The 21,624-nt window shown below is 44.5% G+C and overlaps 1 protein-coding gene across 2 annotated transcripts in view; it reads right to left on the bottom strand.

The window, feature by feature from the left end:
- The window catches only part of LOC149462016 (protein phosphatase 1 regulatory subunit 12B-like), a 211,580-nt gene extending 190,199 nt beyond the window's left edge, over positions 1-21,381 (bottom strand). Inside the window, exon 1 of one of the 2 annotated variants that reach the window (XM_089677575.1) lies at positions 21,220-21,381. In XM_089677575.1, coding sequence (XP_089533701.1) covers positions 21,220-21,357 — 138 coding nt within the window. In that variant the 5' untranslated portion in view covers positions 21,358-21,381. The remainder of the gene's footprint in view (positions 1-21,219) is intronic. The other variant, XM_089677579.1, reaches the window with a different exon arrangement.
- Positions 21,382-21,624: the final 243 nt, after the last annotated feature.

Genomic DNA, 21,624 nt, shown 5'->3' with positions numbered 1-21,624 from the left:
TTAAATGATAGAGACAGAATATCAACCCAAATTCCAGAAAAAAAACACAAATTGAGTTGCAGTTCAGTGAGTAAAATACATTTTTGATCCCCTACAAATCAACAACAATTCTGGCTCCCGCAGACTGGCTATGTGCTCATGTGGTACACAGATTAGTCCTGCCAATTTAAGAAGGTGCTCCTAACAATAACTCATGTGTATAAAAGACATCTGTCCACTGAATCTCTCACTTGCATTCAAACCTCATGGGCAAGACCAAAGAACTGTCAAAAGGATGTCAGGGACAAGATTGTAGTCATGCACAAGGCTGGAATGGGCTACAAGACCAAGTTTGGCCAGAAGGAGACAACTGTGCAATTATTTGCAAATGGAAGAAATACAAAATGACCATCAATTGCCCTAGGTCTGGATCTCCATGCAGGATTTCACCTGATTGGGTAAGGATGATCATGAGAAAAAAGTGAGGGATCAGCCCAGAACTACACGAGAGGATCTTGTGAATGATCTCAAGGCAGTTGGGACCACAGTCAAACAAACCAATGGTAGCACAATACACCGTCATGGATTGAAATCCTGCAGCACCCATAAGGCCCCCCTCCTCAAGAGGGCACATGTACAGGCCCGTCTGAAGTTTGCAAATGAACATCTAAATGATTCAGAGAAGGATTGGGAGAAAGTGCTGTGGTCAGATGAGACCAAAATTGAGCTCTTTGGCAGTAACTCGACTCAACCTGTTTGGAGGAAGAAAAATGCTGACTATGACCCTAAGAACACCATCACTACAGTCAAGCATGGAGGTGGAAACATTATGCTTTGGGGCTGTTTTTCTGCTAAAGGTACAGGCCGACAGGCTGCATTGAGAGGCCAATGGACATGGCCATGTATTGTAAAATCTTTTATGGAAAAATTTTTCCTTCAGCCAGAACACTAAAGATGGGTCGAGATGGATGGGTTTTCCAGTATGACAATAATCCAAAATATAATGCCAAGTCAACAAAGGAGTGGCTCAAGAAGAAGCACATGAAAGTTATGGAGTGGCCTAGCCAGTCTCCAGACCTTATACCTATAGAACATTTATGAAGGGAGCTGAAACTTCGAGTTGCCAAGCAACAGCCAAGAAACCTTAAGGATTTAGAGTCTGTAAAGAAGAGTGGACCAAAATCACTCCTGAGATGTGTGCAAACCTGATAACCAACTATAAGAAGTGTCTTACCTCTGTGCTTACCAACAAGGGTTTCTCCACCAAGTACTAAGTCATGTTTTGCTTTGTATCATGTGTTTTTTCTGGATTTTTGGTTGATATTCTGTCTGTATGATTTCAAATACAATAAACTTATATATAAAATCTATATATAAAATCGAGCGCAGTGTATAGGTGTAAGTACGGTAGCTGCTTGCACAAAAAGGCACCTCGGGAACCTCCAAAGTAATTGATAAAGAATGAGAGTGCAGCGCTAGATAAAGAATGAGAGTGCAGCGCTAATAAAGAATGAGAGTGCAGCGCTAGTAAAGAATGAGAGTGCAGCGCTATAACTCTCATTCTTTATCAATGATTTCAAATACAGCTATGACAAACATTATAGACCCTTAACTTCTTTGTAAGTGGGCAAACTTACAAAAATCTGCAGGGGATCACTTAATTATTTTCCCCACTGTAGCTATACCTGCAAAAGTGGGCCAGCCTGAAATGATCTAGCAAAACTTAATTTTCTGTCTAAAGTTCCACTTGAACTCAATACAGTTTAGTATTTATATTTAGTAGGAACTTCGCACAAATTTTGTACATTTTGCTATATAGGTATCCAAAAGTACTGATCTTATTCCCCCTTATCACCTCTTCTCAAGAGAGAATAAATTCGGTTCCTCTAATCTTTCCTCATAGCTGATCCCCTCAATGCCTCTTATCAGTTTGGTTGCCCTTCTTTGTACTTTCTCCAGTTCCCCAATGCTCTTTTTGTGAATCGGTGCCCAACACTGAACTGCATATTTCAGATGACTAGCTCCCTAATCTTTATAATACATACTGTAGTATACAAATAATATGATGTATTTATGATGATGTATTAAAAAGAGGCAACAATCTTTATAAAAAAAATACAATGTGGCCATATGTTTATTACACATATCAATTACTGCTAAACCTGGTATATGAAAATTACACTAGATGGCAGCAAAATCACTGTCACTAAAATGACTTGCAATTCTTCCTTGCTTTGACCCAATCAACCTTCCTTTTCATTACTGGTTCTATTAGTATGATCTAAAAATTATTTAGACATCAATTGAGGTGCAACTCAACATTAAGCCCTTTAGGGCTACAAATATCCACTTAAGTGCTTAATATTTTAGGTTACTGGCTCCACTCTGTCACAGTGTGAGCACAGTTTCCAAGTGGATTATGTCAACTCCAGGTATGCCGAGCAACTTCCAAGCCCCAGGGGGATAAGTGCATTCTTCATGCACAATCACAAGTGAGTTTCCAATCATATTTGTTTTTATGTGAAAGATTTTACACTATGAAGGCCATTCTTCTTTCACTGTGATGTACTGTATATGGGGCATGTGATTTAACAGAAGTGCTAGTGAAACCTATCCCTAGTGGATGAAGCATGGAGTGTTATGAAGCACTGAGTAGTTTAAATGACACCTATAAGGATATTATTATTATTATTATTATTATACAGAATTTATATAGCACCAACAGTTTGCTCAGTGCTTTACAATGCAGCAACAATACAGTTCAATACAAGAGGGTTAGGAGGGCTCTGCTCCTTGGAGCTTACAATCTAAGAGGGAGGGGCTAGTGGTACAAAAGGTAGTAACTATGGGGGATGGACTGGTAGGAGGAGTAGAAGATTCCATTATTAGCTGAGGGCAGGATAGGCTTTGTTTGAAGAGATAGGTTTTCAGAGATCACCTAAAAGTGAGCAGAGTAGGTGATATTCTGCTAAATTGGGGTAGAGAGTTCCAGAGGATGGGGGAATTTCTGGAGAAGTCCTGTAGACGAGCATGGGACGAGGAGACTAGGGAGCTAGAGAGCAGGAGGTCGTGCAAGGAGCGAAGAGTACTGTTTGAGTGACATTTGGAGACAAGATTGGTGATGTAATTTGGGGCAGAGTTATAAATGGCTTTATATGTTATTGTTAATGTTTTGAATTTTATCTGTTGGGCAATGGGAAGCCAGTGGAGGGATTGGCAGAGAGGGATGGCAGATACAAAACGGTTAGTAAGGTGGATGAGTCTGGCAGCAGCATTCATGATAGACTGAAGAGGGGATAGCCTGTGATGAGGTAGGCCAATGAGGAGGGAGTTACAATAGTCAAGGCAAGAGATAACAAGGGAGTGAATGAGTTACTTAGTAGTTTCCGAGGTTAAGAACGGGTGTATCTTGGAAATGTTGATGGGGTGAAGTCTACAAGAGATTTGGACAGCGATTGGATTTGGGGCTGAAAGGACAGATGGGAGTCTAGGATTACACCTAGCACCCTGGCATGAGGGGAGGGACTGATGGTTGTGTTATTGATCTTGATGGAGAAGTCAGGGAAGGGGGCACAGGCTGGAGGGAATACTAAGAGCTCAGTTTTGGAAAGATTGAGTTTGAGGAAGTGGAGTGACATCCATGCCAATATGTCACTTAGTAGGTTAGTAATGTGAGAGGAGACTGAAGGGTTGAGGTGAGGAGTAGAAAGATAGATTTGTGTGTCATCAGCAAAGAGATGGTACTTAAAGCCATGGGAGTTTATCAAGTGACCAAGGAAGAAGGTGTAGATGGAGAGTAGTAAAGGTCCAAGGACAGAACCTTGGGGGACCCCTACAGAAAGAGGGAGTGGAGAGGAGGAGCCAGAGTTATAGGTAACTCTGAAGGAGCACTGCGATAGGTAGGAAGAGAACCAGGAGAGAGCAGAGTCTTGGAGGCCATGGGAGTGAAGTTTTTTGAGGAGGAGGGGATGGTCAACAGTATCAAAAGCTGCAGAGAGGTCAAGTAGTAAGAGTATAGAGTAGTGGCCATTGGTTTTAGCAGTTAGTAGATTATTAGTGTGCTTTAGTAGGGCAGTTTCAGTGGAGTGGAGTGTGCGAAAGCCAGATTGTAACAGGTCAAGAAGGTTGTTGTCAGTGAAGTAAGAGCTCAGGCGATTGTAGACTAAGCATTCTAAGAGTTTAGAGGTAAACAGGAGCAGGGAGATGGGTCTTAAGTTGTTCAGCTTGGTGGGGTCAAGTGAGGGCTTTTTAAGTATGGGAGTGATGTGTGCATGCTTTAGAGGGGTGGGGAAGGCACCGCTAGAGAGGGAGTGATTGAAGATGTGAGTGAGGGAGCATAAGATAGAAGAAGACGGTGACAGTAGTAGTTGTGAGGGGACAGGATCCAGGGGGCAGGTAGTTAGATGGGCTTCTGAGAAAACCTTAGTAACCTCTTCAGTAGTAGCACGGTCAAAAGAGGAAAGTGTTGAGGGAGGTTTAGTATAAGGTATGCTGAGTGGGAAGAATGTCTGTGTAATGGAGATGCCCCTACAAATTGCATCAACCTTGTTTTTGAAATGATTTGCAATCTCGTAAGCAGTGATTGAGGTACTGGGTGGAGAAAGTAGAGAGTTAAAAGTAGAGAAGAGACGACGAGCTATTGATGAGAGTGACAAAGTAGGCTTGTTTGGCAGCATGGAGGGAGGAATTGTATATTAAGAAAGCAGATTTATATAGGGTGAAAGCTTGGTGTGATTTCATTTTACACCACATTCGCTCCTGCACACGACTATGTCGCTTAAGATTTCTGGTGTCGTCAGTCTGCCAAGGTTGTAATGGTCGGGGCCTGATACTTTGTGTTGTTAGAGGAGCAAGTGAGTCTAGTGTGGATGAAAGCAAACTGTTGTAGACAGCAGTGGCCAGGTCAGGGTCAGAACAGGGGAGAGATTCTGTCATAGAGGCAGTCAGTTGCAGAGTAGAAAAGAGAAGGGTTAAAGTTTTGAAGGTTTCTGCGGGTAACTGTTTGCTGCTTGGAGGGATAGGTGATTGAAGACGAGGAGACTGTGACGGTGATGAGATTGTGATCAGAGAGAGGAAAGGGGGTGTTTGTGAGGTTGTAGGGAGTGCAACAATGGGAGAAAACAAGGTCTAATGTATTCCCATCAGAGTGAGTGGAGGACTGTGTCCATTGTGTTAGGGCAAAAGATGAGGTTAGGTTGAAGAGTTGGGATGTAGCCGGGTTGTTCACAATAATGGGGATGTTAAAATCTCCAAAAATGATAGTGGGTAGTTCAGAGGAGAGAAAGTAGGGTAGCCAAGCAGACAACTCATCAAGAAAGTGGGACACCAGTCCAGGAGGCCGATAGATCACTGCAATCCTCAGAGAAATGGAGGAAAACAACTGAATGCAGTGAGTCTCGAAAGAAGAGAAGGATATAAAGCAGAGTAGATTGCTAAAATCCTTTTACGAATGTGGATGGAATGCGGTACTGCTCACTTTTTGGATAAGCATGGGACACTTTCTGGATTAATTGTTTAAGCATTGGCCAATTTAACATTAAATTGTAATGTTTTGTCATTGATTTTTAATGGATTGTTGTTTTTTAGCGCTGTATATTTGTAAGAGTTTGACACTTAAGGTGTTTGGTACAGCAGCTGTAACATTTGTATTCCACTAAGTGCAGGTAAATAAGAACTGACAGAAACAGATAGTAATGGGCCAAACATCTCCCTGTTCAGTTCGTGGTTGAACATTTGAACCTACCGAAAATTCGATTGTGAACTTCGAACAGGGACAGTTTAGTGGTATCTTACTGCATCTGAGTATGCGGTAATATACTGCTCAGCTACTAAAATACCACATGAGTTATATTAGTAAGTCATGCAGTATTTTAGTAGTGAAAGATTCTTTAATATTTCAGCTGTCAGCGGGATTCTCCACTGACAGCTGAATGTCAAAAGAATTGTCGGCATTGCCCAACAAATACAATTTTTTTTTTTTAAATGGTGTGGGGTCCCCCTTCCCATCCATACCAAACCCTTCAGGTCTGGTATAGATTTTGAGAGGAACCCCCATGCCACAAGTTTAAAAAAAAATGGTGTGGGGTTCCCCCCCAAAAAGGCTACACCAGACCCTTATCCGAGCATGCAGCCCAGCAGGTCAGGAAAGGGGAGGAATGAGCAAGTGCCCCCCCCCTTCTGAACCATACCAGGCCACATGTCATCAACATGGGGGGTGCTTTAAGGTGGTATAGTGTAGTAGAAAGTGTAACAAAACATAACAGGAGTCAGTCTTTGACAAATAAAAAAAGAACCCCAAAGTAGATCCAACATCAATCACGATGCCCGCCACCACCATCAACCCAAAAAAAGGAAAAAAAAAAACTCCGCTCTCGAAGCTGGCTTCTGCGTCTGACAGCTGCACCAGGATGACAATTCTTAAATACTGTGATAACGTGACATCATCATGCCCTGTGATTGGCCAAAGCATTGTACCTGACCTGTGGTCAGGTGCGTTCCTTTGGCCAATCACAATGCACTGTCAGGACGTAGTGCATTATGGGGCATGGCAGACGAACTGCCCGCCAAACTCTCTTACCAACCTTACTTTCGACTCAACATGATGCCCATCACTAGAAACAGACTTATTAAAGTGGTTGTAAAAGCTAAAGTTTTTTTTTTAATTCTCTGCATTAAGATAAAACACCTTTTAGGTGCAGCTACCCCCCAGCTCCTCCCCTGAATTCTTATCTGAGCCCAATCTCGTTTCAGCACTGTGCCCAAAAGCAGTGGCAATGCTCTCTCTCTCTCCCTCCCCACAGGACTCAGTGAGAGCAGTGGGAAATATTTTTTCCTGTTGTATGTCAATCAAATTCAGTGACAAAGGAGTGGGGGGTTGGGGCCAAGCCGCACTGTGTGTGTCAATAGACACACACAGTGTGGCTCAGGATCAAGCAAAAACGAGTAGACCTCTGGCAAACAAAAAAAGATTTTTTACAATCACTTTAAAGGTAACTTAGAATTCATCAGAAGAAAACTATTTATACCCTCAAATCCTTGTGAATGTGAAATAATTGGGTACAATGATGCAACATTTGTAGTCTCTAAAATCAAACCTAAATTGTACTTAATTTTCTTTAAAAGTTGTATCTATATTTTTTAACTTGGCCAAACTAAAATTAAAGATGGCTTGATGTAATGGAATTTTCTTTCTCTGCCTGTCCAACACCCCCTTCCTCTTACACTTTCTACCCCCCCCCCCTCCATTCTGATCTTTCCCACAGGGTCCTCCCTCTCCCTCTAAAAAACATGATTGTATTGTCTGATCTTGTGTACTCACGTTGCACTGATATAATTACTGTGTTTGGAAATATATGGCAACATATGGGTATACTACTGTTCATATCATTAGAATTCTAGAATGGTAAGTTCCCCGTTGACTTTATATAAGAATGGTTTCTTAAAACTTTTGGAAAGGATAATTTTGCACCCTAATTCTCAGTGGAAAGAGGTCATAGAGTGGCATCCCAACCCCTACCATCAGAGGGCCCTCCTAGACTCCTAGACCATTTCTGCTCAAGCTACCTAAAAGCAAAGAAAAGGATATTGCTTTACAGACTTAACACAGTGGTGTATTTTGTTTTTGTACTGCCCTGGGCAAGAAGAAAATTGGGTACCCCCCCCCCCCCCACAAATGAAAAAAAAAAGAGAGAAAAAAAAGAGAGAAAAGAGAGAGAGAGGAAAGAGCTGTGCTGTGCCCAGATGTCTGCTCTCCAGCTCCTTGGTGATCTCGCTGCAAGCAGACCCAGCGGGAGGTGGGGTGGGGCTGGAGCATGGGGAGGCCATGGGGGTTAAAAAATCAGCGATCACCCAGGGGGAGAGGAGTGGAGGAAAAGTGACAGCTGGGCAGTTGTCAGCAGAGGTATAAGCAAAGAATTGGGGAGAGATCAGCTGATATTGTGTGCTGGAGTTTTCACACTTCACTGCCGTGGTCTGCTATCAGATGATCACCCCTTGCTTGGCTGCCGGCCCTGTCTCCCTCCAGGTGACTCTCCACTCTCCCTGAAGATCAGCCCTAGCTCTTGCTTTGGCTACCTACTATATGAGTCCTTTCTTCTGGGGAGGAGGGGGGGGGGCGGCACCCCCCTTAAAAATGCCGCCCTAGGCAAATGCCTTGTATGCCTCACAGTAAATATGCTCCTGACTTGACATCCTTAGGCTGTTTTAAAATGTTTTGGACTTCATGTGGATTTACCATAAACTAGGACAAATCTACATCAGCACTGTCTTCAATTGGGACAGCTTGTGGCTTCACAGCCGGGTGCCCAATGCACATGCGCGAGTGTCGTGCTGCACTTTGTGAATTGTCCCGTAGTCTTTTGGGACCTGTCACATATCCCAGAAGACTATGGGGAGGGATGGGGGAAGACAACTTCCGCTTCTGATCGCCTAGGTGATCGTAGCGAATGTGGGAGAGGGTACCTGTCAATTTCGGATACCTGCTCCCCCCCACTCCCCAAAGGTGCCAATCCTTAACACGGAGTAGGGACCAGTCCTTAAAGCGGAACTTCACCTTTTGGGTGGAGCTCCGCTTTGTTACTCATTTTGTTTTTTTGCATTCATAACGAAATTCATTTTGTTTATTAGTTTTTGACCAGATTTACATTTTTCCAATGGATTCAAAGTATTCTAATCAAATTTCAATCGAAAATATCAAATAAATCTGAATTCATTGTGAAGAATAGCTGGTTCTTTTCTATTTGAATTTTGGAAGACAGCTATATTCTATTCAAATTTTGGAAGACGGCTATATTCTTTCTATTCCATTTTATTTTATTATATTCTAATCTGTTCTTTATTTTTTCCTATTTTATTCTTTTATTTTCTATTCCTTTATTTTCAATTCTAGTCTATTTTACTTTAGTATTTTCTATTCTATTTTATTCTATTCTGTTAGAAATTTGAATTTCAGAAGACTACTATATTCTTTCTATTTTATTCTGATCTATTCTATTTTTTTCCTATTCTGTTCTTTTCTATTCTGTTTTTATTTTCTATTCTATTCTTTTATTTTCTATTCTGTTTTTTCATTCTATTATTTTTGAAATTCAAATTGCGGAAGATGGCTACATTCTTTATGTTTTATTTTATTCTATTCAAAAATCAAATTTTCTATTCAATTATTTTTTAGTCTCTTCTATTCTTTTCTTTTAAATTCTGTTATATTCAGTTTTATTCTATTTTTGCAATTCAGATTTTGGAAGGTAGCAATAGTCTTACACTAATACACACAGTCTTTGAAGGAAATCAGCAATAGTCAGCAATATGTCTATATTTCAAATTTGTTTTAGAAATTGAACTCATTATTTAGGACGACATTTCTTTTCATTATTTCAAATTTGTTTAACTTCGTTACTATTGTAATTTGGAAATTAGGATACATCTGAATAATGAAAATTTTGTCCAAATTTCAATTTCCAAATTCAACTGGTTACAGTCCCCAGACTACTTTTTTGCTGCAAGTTAAGCTACATTGTTTCTGTCTCCACATGAAATTGGGCTTGATGAAGTTAAGTTTACAAAGTCAGATTCACATCTATCTCTGCCTAACTTTGTCTGTTTTTTAATGGCCATTGTAACGCATTGACACATATGTTCATTATGCGTTGTGATGAGTTTTTGATACATCAATATGCAATTTTCATGTGTCATGCAATATTGGTTTGGCCAATGAGGTTTCATTTCCTGGAGTGACATCATTGTTAAAATGGAAGTAAAGGCAAAACCTAACTGAGTCTAAACCTACTCTCAGCCACATCCTGTCTCCCTCCGCATGCAGGAGAAAGCCGATAATGGCTGGGAAATGCCTGGGAAGTGTTGTCACCCATAGAGTTACTATGAGGCTTCCATTGTCAGCTGCTTCTCCTACATGCTGAAACCGCTACTGATAGTTCAGCCTAGAATTGGACCAGAGCTGCAGAACAGTAAGTATCAGGGGCGGATTGACAACTCATGGGGCCCCCGGGCAATAGGGGATCATGGGGCCCCTGTGTCCTTGCCCAAACTCAAAAAAGCCTATGAAAAAGGTACCAGGGGCATCTCATGGGGCCCCCTACTGACCCCGGGCCCTCAGGCAGTGCCCGAGTTTCCAAATGGTCAGTCCGCCCCTGGTAAGTATAGCGATTTTTTTTTTTAAATCTTTACTGAGCTAGATAGATTAGGCTTAGAATGTGACTGAGAGCAGGTTTAGCATTAGTTAGGTTTTGCTATATATGTGTTTTCATGCCTTACTATAGATTTCTAGGTGCCTCACAGGGCGTGAAAATGCACAGAAAAACGGATACAGTATTTATCTTTTTTTCAAAACGCAACAAAGCGCATAGTAGTAAAGGTTTCATTTGGTTCTTATGGCTTGTTTGTTGTTTGGCATTTTGATTAAAACCTGAAGGTGTCAGATTTTCAGCTCACAGAGCAGTTTGTGATTAAATGAAGGATGATTTATGAATGGAGCAAGTAAACCTTTCATTCATCTGCCCATCCTCCATTCAAAGATATTTTTACATTCAAAAGTTATCTAATGCACCAAGATGTCTCCATAAAGAGAACGTTTCACAGCCTTTATGCTATCACAAGGAAGTTATTCGTCCCCTATGTGAATGCAATAAATGCAACTTTGGCACTGGAGCAAATATTTCATCTTTTGCACACATTTAAAAATCTGCATTTTTTTCCATAGAATTACTTAAAACCCTCAGAATATTATATATTTTTCTGAAAGCAGAGACCCTGTAGAATAAAAAAAAAAAGCAGTAGTTGCAATTGTTTATGTTGAACAATATTTGCACCACTGTTTATCAAACACATATTTTCAATAAATAATATGATATGAATTTTTAGTGCACTCAAATACAATATAATACCTAATTTTTTTTGTAAAAGATGGGATTGCATTGAATAGATAGATACCAAACAAGCCAAGTTTTAAATTGCATGCGCTTCTGATATTATGAAAAAAAAAAACCCTAAAAGACACTCAAAAATCTCAGTAGGCAATGCTTTAAAAGCCTTTACAACTCACTCACTTAGCGTTAACTGTAAGTTTTGGCACCAGAATTGTTTCTCTCACTCTGAAGTTCACAACAATATCTGACATATGTAGTGTGATCGCAGGTTACATACATGTGTGCAGCTTGGGCTGCAGTTGCTTTTGTGGGTGTGTGGAGCAATGGGTATTACAATTACATTTTTTTGAGGGGGTTTTTAATACATTTTATTAGAATTCTGTTTTTAATCTTTTAATGTTTTTTTTTAATTCAAAGTGATTCTAAAGGTTAACTTTTTTTTTTTTGGGGGGGGGGGATAACAAACATGTTATATTTACCTACTGTGTGCAGTAGCTTTGCACAGATCAGCCTGGATCCTCCTCTTCTTGGGTCCCCCGCAGATTCTCCCTTCTGTTGGGTGCCCCACAGCAAGCAACTTGCTATGGGGGCACCTACTGTTGTTTGTGTCCATTCACACATGAATCCATGGCTTGGCCCTGCCCCTATCTCTTCTCATTGCCTGACTGGCTGTGATTGACAGCAGCGGGAGCCAATAGCTCCTGCTTGCTGTCTCAGCCAATGAGGAGGCAGAGACCCGGGACAGCCGATGTTGTCATTCACATCACTGGATCGCGATGGGGCTCAGGTGGATATTGAGGGGGCTGGGGGCACTGCTACACACAGAAGGTGTTTTTACCTTCTTGCAGTCTTACCTCCACTTTATCTTTATTGCTATCACAAGGGGTTAACAAACCCCTATGTGAAAGCACTGAGCAGGTGCCAGGTACTCTTTATGGAGACATGGAAGATCTAATAGACCCCAATGTCTCCCCTGCCCTCTAAAGCATGTGACTGAGAAGAGATCTGCTTGGTTACCTGTTTTTCTGGATGTTTCAGCCAGAGAATGATGGCTCCGAAACTGGAAATAATCATTGCTTCCAGTTTCATTCCTGGCAGAGGAGATCAAAGAATGGATATTCTTTGGTCTCCTCTCACATGCCATGATGAAGCCCATTGATGTGGTCTAGTGCTTGGGAGAGCCGGGAACCATGCAGGGTAAGGGGAAAGTCCCAGAAGGGGGAACCTCACTGCCCACACTATGAAAATGATCTGCAACTTTACAGCCCCCGGAATACTTTCACTTTACAGCTGGTGAAAAAACAAGCACAGTTTGATGGCTATTGCAGCCATCAACTTGTGCTTAACTCTTCACTATTTGGATGCACTTACAATGTACATGTACATGCAAAGAGCTGAACTGATTTAAGGGACAAAACTTTAAAGCCACCCCTACCCCATATATTTTATACTTTACCATAAGTTGGTGTTATATTGGGTTTATGTGCACTAAAATGAAGTATAATGTATTTTTTAATCAAAAATACATGTTTGATAAATTATTGTGTCATGTTCATCAAAAATAGCAACTATACCATTGTATTGTCTAGGGTCCCTGCTTTCATTAAAAAAAATAAAATGTATGTATATATGTGTGTATATATATATATATATATATATATATATATATATATATATATACACACACACACTGTATATATATATATATATATATATATATATATATATACACACACACACTCCTGGGCAGTGAGTGAGTTAGTGGGTGGAGGCAGTGGAGGACAAAGTAGAAAGTTGAAGGTTGAGACCCCTCCCAGCACAAATCCCAACTTCTAGCACACAATCCTCCCTCCCAGAGCAAATACTCTCCCCATTTCTAGCACAAATCCTTCTCCTCCAATCCCCCTCCTTCTAGTACAAATCATTCACCACCCCTCTCCCCTCCCAAATTACCTCCCAGCACAAATCCTCTTATCAGTTCCCTCCCCAAAAACCCACCCCAGCACAAATCTTAACTGCCCCCCCTCTCCAGGTCATATGGCCCCCCAGTGCAATGTTCCTTCCCTAAACACTGAAAAAGATCAATGTTGGTCAATACAGGGGGACATCCCTTCTCCCAGCTTCTACTCTCTCTTATGCTTGTGTTGGTGACTGGATGAGAAGTTGTTAATGAGAGTGATAAAATAGTGTAGGTCTGCTTGACATTTTGGAGGCTGACATTGTATTTTTAGAGGGCAGATTTATATTTATTTAAATCTTTCTGAGACTTATTGTTACACCACAGGCACTCAAGAGTGTGGCTACTTTTTTTTAAACTTCTGGTGTCATCATTTTGCCAGGGTTTTAGGGTTCAGGGCTTGATTCTATGTAGTGAGGGGGTGGGGTGAGTGTGTCCAGGGAAGATGACATTGAACTGTTGTATACAGAAGTGGATAGGTTAGGCTGGACTGGATATAATTTTGTCATAGAGGTGGTCAGTAGCAGAATAGCGAAGAGAAGGGTTAAGGTGATGAAGGTTTGCCTTTTAGGCAGTTGGAGGGAGAGGAGGTAGAAGATGGGGAGAGTGTGAAACTAGTAAGGTAGAGATCAGAGAGAGGAAAGGGTTTGTTGGAGAGGTTGCACGGAGTGCACAGGTAGGAGAAAATATGGTATAGGGTGTTTCCATCAGAGTAGAAGCAATGACATACTGTGGGTTGCCAGCCCCCAGGGCAAGGCAAGTATTTTTTGTGCCCCCTAACCCGTGGTCTCCCTGATTCCCTTCCACCAGAATATACTGTGTGTATGTGTGTATATATTGTGAGCTGGGGATAGGCAGCTGGGATATATGCTTCCTGGGGTAAGCAGTCTTTCAGACACAGATACCAAATACAGTGAAGGTGTTTATTAGTGCTATTTACAAAACTATATACAAAGTGCTGTACAGTGTTTAACCAAAGTAAACAGGGCAAGAAAATATCAAACAAAAACCTAACCATGTCCCAGTTCTCACTACACAGTAATGCAGGTCCTAACTACCAGACTGATCAAGCTTACCACTTGTCAGCCACAACATACACAGCTTATTAGTTTCCACCAACCTTTCAGCTCTCCAGACAGGACTTGCCAGGCCAAGAGCTCTAGCTACAGGTCCCAGGTGGATTTAATTGCCCATGGAGAGAGAGGTAAACCCTGCACTGGACCTTATGTCAGAGATCCCTAAAGGTATAAGACTTTCCGGGTTCCTTTGGGACGCTCTGCCACAATATGTGTGTGTGTGTGTGTATTTATATATATGTGTATATATGTGTGTGTGTATGTGTGTATATATATATATACTGTATATATTCGGAATCTCTGTGCCTTACCTTACCCCTGGCTTACAAATTCCTTCCCCTTCTAGGCCCAAATCTTACCTGCTCCTCCCCACCCCTCCAGGTCACAATGCCCCCAGTGCAATTTACCCTCCCCGAACTCTGAAACAGACCGTAGATTATTATTGTTATTATTATCATTATTATATAGCGCCAACAGTTTGTGCAGCACTTTTCAATGTGAGGGGGATGAGCCGATGGAAAAAATAAAAGTATATTTTTTAGGTGGAGGCAGGATAGGCTTCTCTAAAGAGAAAAATTTCCAGGGATCACCTAAAAGTGGACAACTATATCGTTGGACAGATTGGGGTAGGGAATTCCATAGGGTGGGAGAGGCTCGGGAGAAGTCCTGCAGGCAAGCATCTAGAGAGCAGAGGTCTTGGGAGGAATGAAGAGTGTGATTGGGTTGGTATTTCGAAACTAGGTTAGTGATGTAGCAGGGGGCAGAGTTGTGGATGGCTTTGTAAGTTGTTAGTATTTTGAATTTAATTAGTTGGGTGAGTGGCAGCCAATAGAGGGAATGGCAGAGAGGGGTAACAGACACTGAACGGTTGGTAAGGTTGAAGAGTCTGTCAGCAGCATTCAGGATGGACTGGAGGCAGGCCTGGACTGGGACAAAAAAATAGGCCTGGGCAATTTGGACTGAGCAGCCCAAAGCCTGGGGACCCTTTCCTCAGAGCCCGATGGCATAACGCCAGGGCCAGGTCGCAAGAATGACCTTTGTGACCCTGGTAGTTCCACCACTAGCGTCAGTAGGTTTTTTGTTTTTCGCAATTTTATATTTTATTTTTTTTTTACATTTTGTAGGAGAGAAAGAAGAAGCAAAGAAAGAAAAAAAGAGATAAGGAAATAGAGAAAGAGAGGAAAGGAAGGAGAGGAAGGAAGGAAGGAGAAAAAGAAAGGAAGAAGTGGAAGGAGGGAAAGAAGGGAGGAAGGAGGGAATGAAGGGACAAAGGAGGGAATGAAGGAAGGGAAGGAGGGAATGAAAGAAGGAATGAGGGAGAGAATGAATGAGGGAGAGAAACAGGAGACAGGGAGAAAAAAAGAGAACAAAGGAGGGAAAGAAAGGGGGAAAGAAAGGAAGGAAAGAGAGAAAGAAGGGAAGGAAAGAAGGAAGGAAAGAGGGAAAGAAGGCAGGAAGGAAAGAAGGAAGGAAGGAAAGAGGGAAAAGAGGAAGTAAGGAAAGAAGGAAGGAAGGACGGAAAGAGGGAAAGAAGGAAAGAGGGAAAGAAGGAAGGAGGGAAAGAAAGGAGAGAAACAGGAGACAGAGAGGGAGAAAGAGAGAGAGAAGGAAGGAGAGAAAGAAAGGAGGGAAAGAAATGGGGGAAGGAGGAAGGAAAGAAAGAAGGAAGGAGGGAGGAAACGAAAGAGGGAAAGAAGGAAGGAAGGAGGGAAGGAAAGCTGGAATGAGTGAAGGAGGGAAAGAATGAAAGGGAAAGAAACAAGGAGGGAGAAAACAGGAGACAGAGAGGGAGAATGAGAGAGACAGAGAAAGAAGGAAGTAGGGAAAGAAGGAAAGAAAAAAAGGATGGAAAGGGGGAAGGGAAAGAAAGAGGGAAGGAGGGAGGGAAAGAAGGAAAGAGGGAAAGAAGGAAGAAAGGGAGAGAAACAGGAGACAGAGAAGGAGAAAGAGACAGAAGGAAGGAGGGAAGGAAGAAGAGAAAGAAAGAAGGAGAAAAAGAAAGGGGAAAAGAAGGAAGGAAAGAGGGGAAAAAGAGAAGGAAGGAAAGAAAGAAAGAAAGGAAGGAGGGAAAGAGGGAAGGAGGGAAAGAAGGAAGGAGGGAGAAAAAGGAGAGAAACGGGAGACAGAGAGGGAGAAAGAAAAAGAGGAGGAGGAAGGAGGGAAAGAAAGAAAGAGGGAAGGAAGGAGGGAAATGAGGCAGGAAAGAAAGAAGGAAGGAGGGAGGGAAAGAAGGAAGGAGGGAGGGAAAGAAGGAAAGGGGGAGGGAAAGAGGGAAGGAAGGAAAGAGGGAAGGAGGGAAAGAATGAAGGAAGGCGGGAAAGAAGGCAGGAGGAAGGGATAGAAGGAGGGAAAGAAGGAAGGAAGGAGGGAGAGAGAGAGAAAATGAGGGAGAGAAACAGGAGACAGAGAGGGAGAAAGAGAAAGAAGGAAGGAAGGAGGGAAAGAAAGAAAGGGGGAAAGAGGGAAGAAATGAGGGAGAGAAACCGGAGACTGAGAGGGAGATAGAAAGAAATAGAAAGAAGTATAGAACGAAAGAAAGGAGACAAAAAGGAGACTGAGAAAGAGACAGAAAGAAAGAGAAGTGCAGAAAGAAAGACAGAGAGAAGGAAAGAGAGAAGTACAGAAAGTAAGTAAGAGAGAAAGAAAGGAGAGAAACAGGAGACAGAGAGAGAGACAAAGAAAGAAAGGGAAACAGGAGACAGAGAGAGAAAGAAAGAGAGAAGCACAGAAAGAGAAAGAAAGAAAAAAATTAGAGAAAAGGGAGACCGAGAGAGAGAGAACGAGAGACAAATACAGAAAGAAAGAGAGAAAAAGAAAGGAGGGAAACCGAGACAGAGAGAGAGAAAAAGGAAGGAAGGCAGGAAAGAAGGAAGGAGAAAGGGAAGGAGGGAGGGAAAGGAAGAGGGAAAGAAAGAAGGAAGGAAAGAGGGAAAGAAGGAAGGAAGGAAAAGAAGGAAGGAAGAAAAGAAAGAGGGAAAGAAGGTAGGAGGGAGAGAAAGGAGAGAAACAGGAGACAGAGGGAGAAAGAGAGAGAATGAAGGAAAGAAAGAGGGAGGGAAAGAAAGGGGGAAAGGAGGAAGGAGGGAGGGAAAGAAGGAAGGAGGGAGGGAAGAAGGAATGGGGGAGAGAAAAGAGAGAAACAGGGGACAGAGAGGGTGAAAGAAAGAGAGAGAAAGAGGGAAGGAGGGAAAGGAGGAAGGAAGGAAAGAGGAAAAGAAGGAAGGAAGGAAAGAGGGAAGGAAGGAGGGAGAGAAAGGAGAGAAACAGGAGACAGAGAGGGAGAAAGAGAGAGAGAAGGAAGGAGAGAAAGAAAGAAGGAGGGAAAGGAGGGAGGAGGGAGGGAAAGAAAGAGGGAAATTGTGAAGGAGGGAAAGAATGAAAGTGGGAAAGAAGCAAGGAAGGAGAAAAACAGAAGACAGAGAGGGAGAAAGAGAGAGACAGAGAAAGAAGGAAGGAGGGAAAGAAGGAAAGAAAAAAAGGAGGGAAATAAGGAAGGAGGGAAGGAAAGAAGGAAGGAAGGAGGGAAAGAAGGAAGGGAGAGAAACAGGAGACCGTGAGGAAGAAAAAGAGAGAAGGAAGAAGTGAAAGAAAGGGAGAAAGAAGGAAGGAAAGAGGGGAAAAAGGAAGAAAGAAAGGAGGGAAAGAAGGAAGTAGGGAGAGAAAAGAGAGAAACAGGAGACAGAGAGGGAGAAAGAGAGAGAGAGAGAAGGAAGGAGGGAAAGAAGGAAGGAGGGAGAAAAACAAGAGACAGATAGGGAAAGAGAGAGAAGAAAGGAAGGAGGAAAAGAATGAAGGAAGGAAAGAAAGACAGGAGACAAACAGGAGACAGAGAGAAAGAAAGGAGAGAAACAGGAGACTGAGAGAAAAAGAAAGAGAAGCACAAAAAGAGAGAAAACGAAAGAAAGGAGAGAGAGAGAGAGAGAGAGAGAGAGAGAAGTACAGAAAGAAAGAAACAGAAAGAAAATTAGAAAAATGGGAGACAGAGAGAGAGAGAAAATAATGAAAGAAGGACATGCGAGAGAGAGAGAGAGAGAGAGAGAGAGAGAGAGAGAGAGAATCTTTTCAGAAAGATTGAGAAAAAAAAGGAGACAAACAGGAGACAGAGAAAGAAAGAAAGTTAGAAGTACAGAAAGAAAGAAATGAGAGAAACAGGAGACAAAGAGAGAGAGAAAAAAATGAAAGAAAGAAATGAGAGAAACAGGAGACAGAAAGAAGAGAAAGAAAATGAAAGAAAGAAATAAGAGAAACAGGAGACAGAAAGAAAGAGAAAGAAAGAAAGGAGAGAAACCGGAGACAAAGAGAGAGAAAGAAAGAGATAAAGAAAAACAAATGAGAGAAATGGGGCACAGAGAGAGAGAAAGCAGAGAAACAGGAGACAGAAAAAGAAAGAGAAAAGAAAGAAAGAAATGAGAGAAACAGGAGACAAAGAGAGAGAAAGAAAGAAAGAGAGATATAGATAAAACAAAATAAGAGAAACGGGGAACAGAGAGAGAGAAAGAAAGGAGAGAAACAGAAGGCAGAGAGAGAAAGAAAGAGAAAGGAGAGAAACAGGAGACAGAGAGAGAGAAAGAAAGGAGAGAAACAGGAGACAGAGAGAAAGAAAAAAATGAGAGAAACGGGAGACAGAGAGAGAAAGAAAGAAAAAGAAAGAAGATGGGGGGAGAGAAGACACAAGGCTGCCAGGGAGTGTGGGCGAGGCGGACACAGGAGGAGAGGACAGCAGGAGGGGCGGAACCAGCTTTCTGTCTCCTCTCCCGTCTGTGGTGAGGAGCAGTGGTGTATTTTGGTTTTGTGCTGCCCTAGGCAAGACTAAAATCGGGCACCCCTCCCTTTTATCTGCAAACTCCGCCCCTTCCTCTTCAGGCTCCACCTCTTCCTCATAGAGCTCCACCCACTGGCAACGATGGGGTGCTATTCCTCCCACTGACACCAATGATGGGGTACGATTCCTCCCACTGACACTAATGATGGGACACTATTCCTCACACTGACAGTAATGATGGGGCACTATTCCTCCCACTGACACCAATGATGGGGCACTATTCCTCCCACTGACATTAATGATGGGGCACTATTCATTGCACTGACACCAATGATGGGGCACTATTCCCCCCACTGACACGAATGATGGTGTCCCATCATTAGTGTCAGTGTGTGAGGAATAGTGTCCCATCATTGGTATCAGTGGGAGGAATAGTGCCCAATCATTGGTATCAGTGGGAGGAATAGTGCCCCATCATTGGTAACAGTGGGAGGAATCGTGCCCCATCATTGGTGTCAGTGGGAGGAATAGTGCCCCATCATTGTTATCAGTGGGAGGAATCGTGCCCCATCATTGGTGTCAGTGGGAGGAAAAGTGCCCCCTCATTGGTGTCAGTGACACCAATGAAGGGGCACTATTCCTCCCACACTGACACCAATAAAAGGACACTATTCCTCCCACACTGACACCAATGAAGGGGCACTATTCCTTGCACACTGACACTAATGATGGGGCGCTATTACTCCCACTGACACCAATTATTCTTACATCGCTGTGCTGACCCCTGCTCCAGCCCGTGCTCCCTCCTTCAGACACAGACACTTACCCATCAGCTGTCTTCCTTCTCCAGCCGCTCTCCTCCTCTTCACCGGCTCCAGCTGCTCCCTCACTCGATCTTCAATCTTCGCGCTGCCGCTCAGCTCCTCCTCTCCAAGCTCCGCTTCCTCGCCTGTGATTGGCCGCCTGTGTGCCTTTTCTGAGCTACAGATCTGGCGGCTAATCACCAGCAAGGAGGTGAAGCTTGCAGAGGGAGGGACAGGCTGCCATAGGCTGCCCAGTGATCCCAGGGGTGTGGCCAGATTAGAGGGATGGCTTGTCATCCCGCCTACATCGCGATCAAGATCCAAGAAGATGAAGACACCGGACGGACACCCTCTGCACCCCTCCTCCAGCAGCGCCTTGTGGACCGGATCGACGTGGGACACGAAGTCAGGTAAGACACAGCAGCCCCTGTCCCTTTCCCACGGTAGTGTCCCTTCCATGGGGAAAGGGGGGGGGCACTGCAGAGGGACAGGTGAGGGGCAGTGGGACAGGAGGAGCTCAGAGGGACAGGTAGGGGGCAGTGTGACGGGGGGCATGGGACAAAACCGGGCAGCGGGACAGGATCAGGGCAGTGGGACATGAGCGCAAAGGGACAGGTGAGGGGCAGTGGGACATGAGCGTAAAGGGACAGGTGAGGGGCAGTGGGACATGAGCGTAAAGGGACAGGTGAGGGGCAATGGGACATGAGGAGCGCAGTGGGACAGGAGAAGCGCAGAAGGATAGGTGAGGGGAAGTGGGACAGGAGGAACGTAGAGGGACAGGTGGGGGGCAGCGTGACAGGGGTCATGGGACAGGATCGAGGCAGCGGGACAGGAAGGAGTGCAAAGGGACAGGACCAGGGCAGTGGGACATGAGGAGCGCAAAGGGACAGGTGAGGGGCAGTGGGACAGGCGAAGCGCAGTGGGACAGGATCGGGGCAGCGGGACAGTAGGAGCGCAGAGGGACAGGTGAGGGGCAGTGGGACATGAGGAGCGCAGAGGGACAGGTGAGGGGTAGTGGGACAGGAGGAGCACAGAGGGACAGGTAAGGGGCAGTGGGACAGGAGGAGCGTAGAGGGACAGATGGGGTGCAGCATGATGGGGGGCATGGGACAGGATCGGGGCAGTGGGACAGGATCGGGGCAGCGGGACAGGAGGAGCGCAGTGGGACAGGTGAGGGGCAGTGGGACAAGAGGAGCGCAGTGGGACAGGTGAGGGGCAGTGGGACAGGAGGAGCGCAGAGGGACAGGTGAGGGGCAGTGGGACAGGAGGAGCGCAGAGGAGCAGGTGAGGGGCAGTGGGACAAGTGAGGGGCAGTGGGACAGGTGAGGGGCAGTGGGACAGGTGAGGGGCAGTGGGACAGGAGGAGCGCAGAGGGGCAGGTGAGGGGCAGATGGACAGGAGGAGCGCAGTGGGACAGGTAAGGGGCAGATGGACAGGAGGAGCGAAGTGGGACAGGTGAGGGGCAGATGGACAGGAGGAGCGCAGAGGGACAGGTGGGGGCAGATGGACAGGAGGAGCGCAGAGGGTCAGGTGCGGCGCAGAGGGACAGATGAGGGGCAGATGGACAGGAGGAGCGCAGAGGGACAGGTGAGGGGCAGATGGACAGAAGGAGCACAGAGGGACAGGTGGGGGGCAGTGGGGACAGATGGGTGGTAGAGGGACAATGTGGGGGACAGGAGGGGGAAGTGGAACAGGTGGGGGGGCAGTGTATCAGGGGACAGTGTGACAGGAGTGGGGGTGCACCAGTCCTCCAAGCACTTACCTGTCCAGCAGGGGCTCCTCCAGATGGTGTCCCTTTTCCCCACAGGTTCTCCGGTGGCAGCGGCTGCAAAAGAGTGGGCGGGATCCGCCCCCCTGACCTCGTCCTCTTCTGCTTCCTCCTTCTGGCCTTCCTGCACATCCCGGGCCCGGCACACTGACAGCGGGCCCCGCCTCTCCAGCGCTCCGAGCGCACACCGGGGATCCGCCTATCACTCCGCTCTCCTTTGCAACTGGTGACATGCGCAGATACGTTAGGGGGACAGATCTTGCCGCTACACCGGTCCCTCAGCCACGGCGGCCCTGCCCCTGTCCCTTTCCCACGGAGGTGTCCCCCTGAAAAGTGCCGCCCTAGGCAACTGCCTAGTTTGCCTCCCGGCAAATACGCCCCTGGAGAGGAGGCGGGGCG

Source organism: Staurois parvus, unplaced genomic scaffold (assembly GCF_062004578.1).
Source record: "Staurois parvus isolate SC_StPar_1 unplaced genomic scaffold, SC_StPar_1.0 ptg000188l, whole genome shotgun sequence".
Taxonomy (NCBI): domain Eukaryota; kingdom Metazoa; phylum Chordata; class Amphibia; order Anura; family Ranidae; genus Staurois; species Staurois parvus.
Note: the sequence above shows the minus strand (reverse complement) of the source record. Positions and strands in the feature narration are given on the sequence as shown.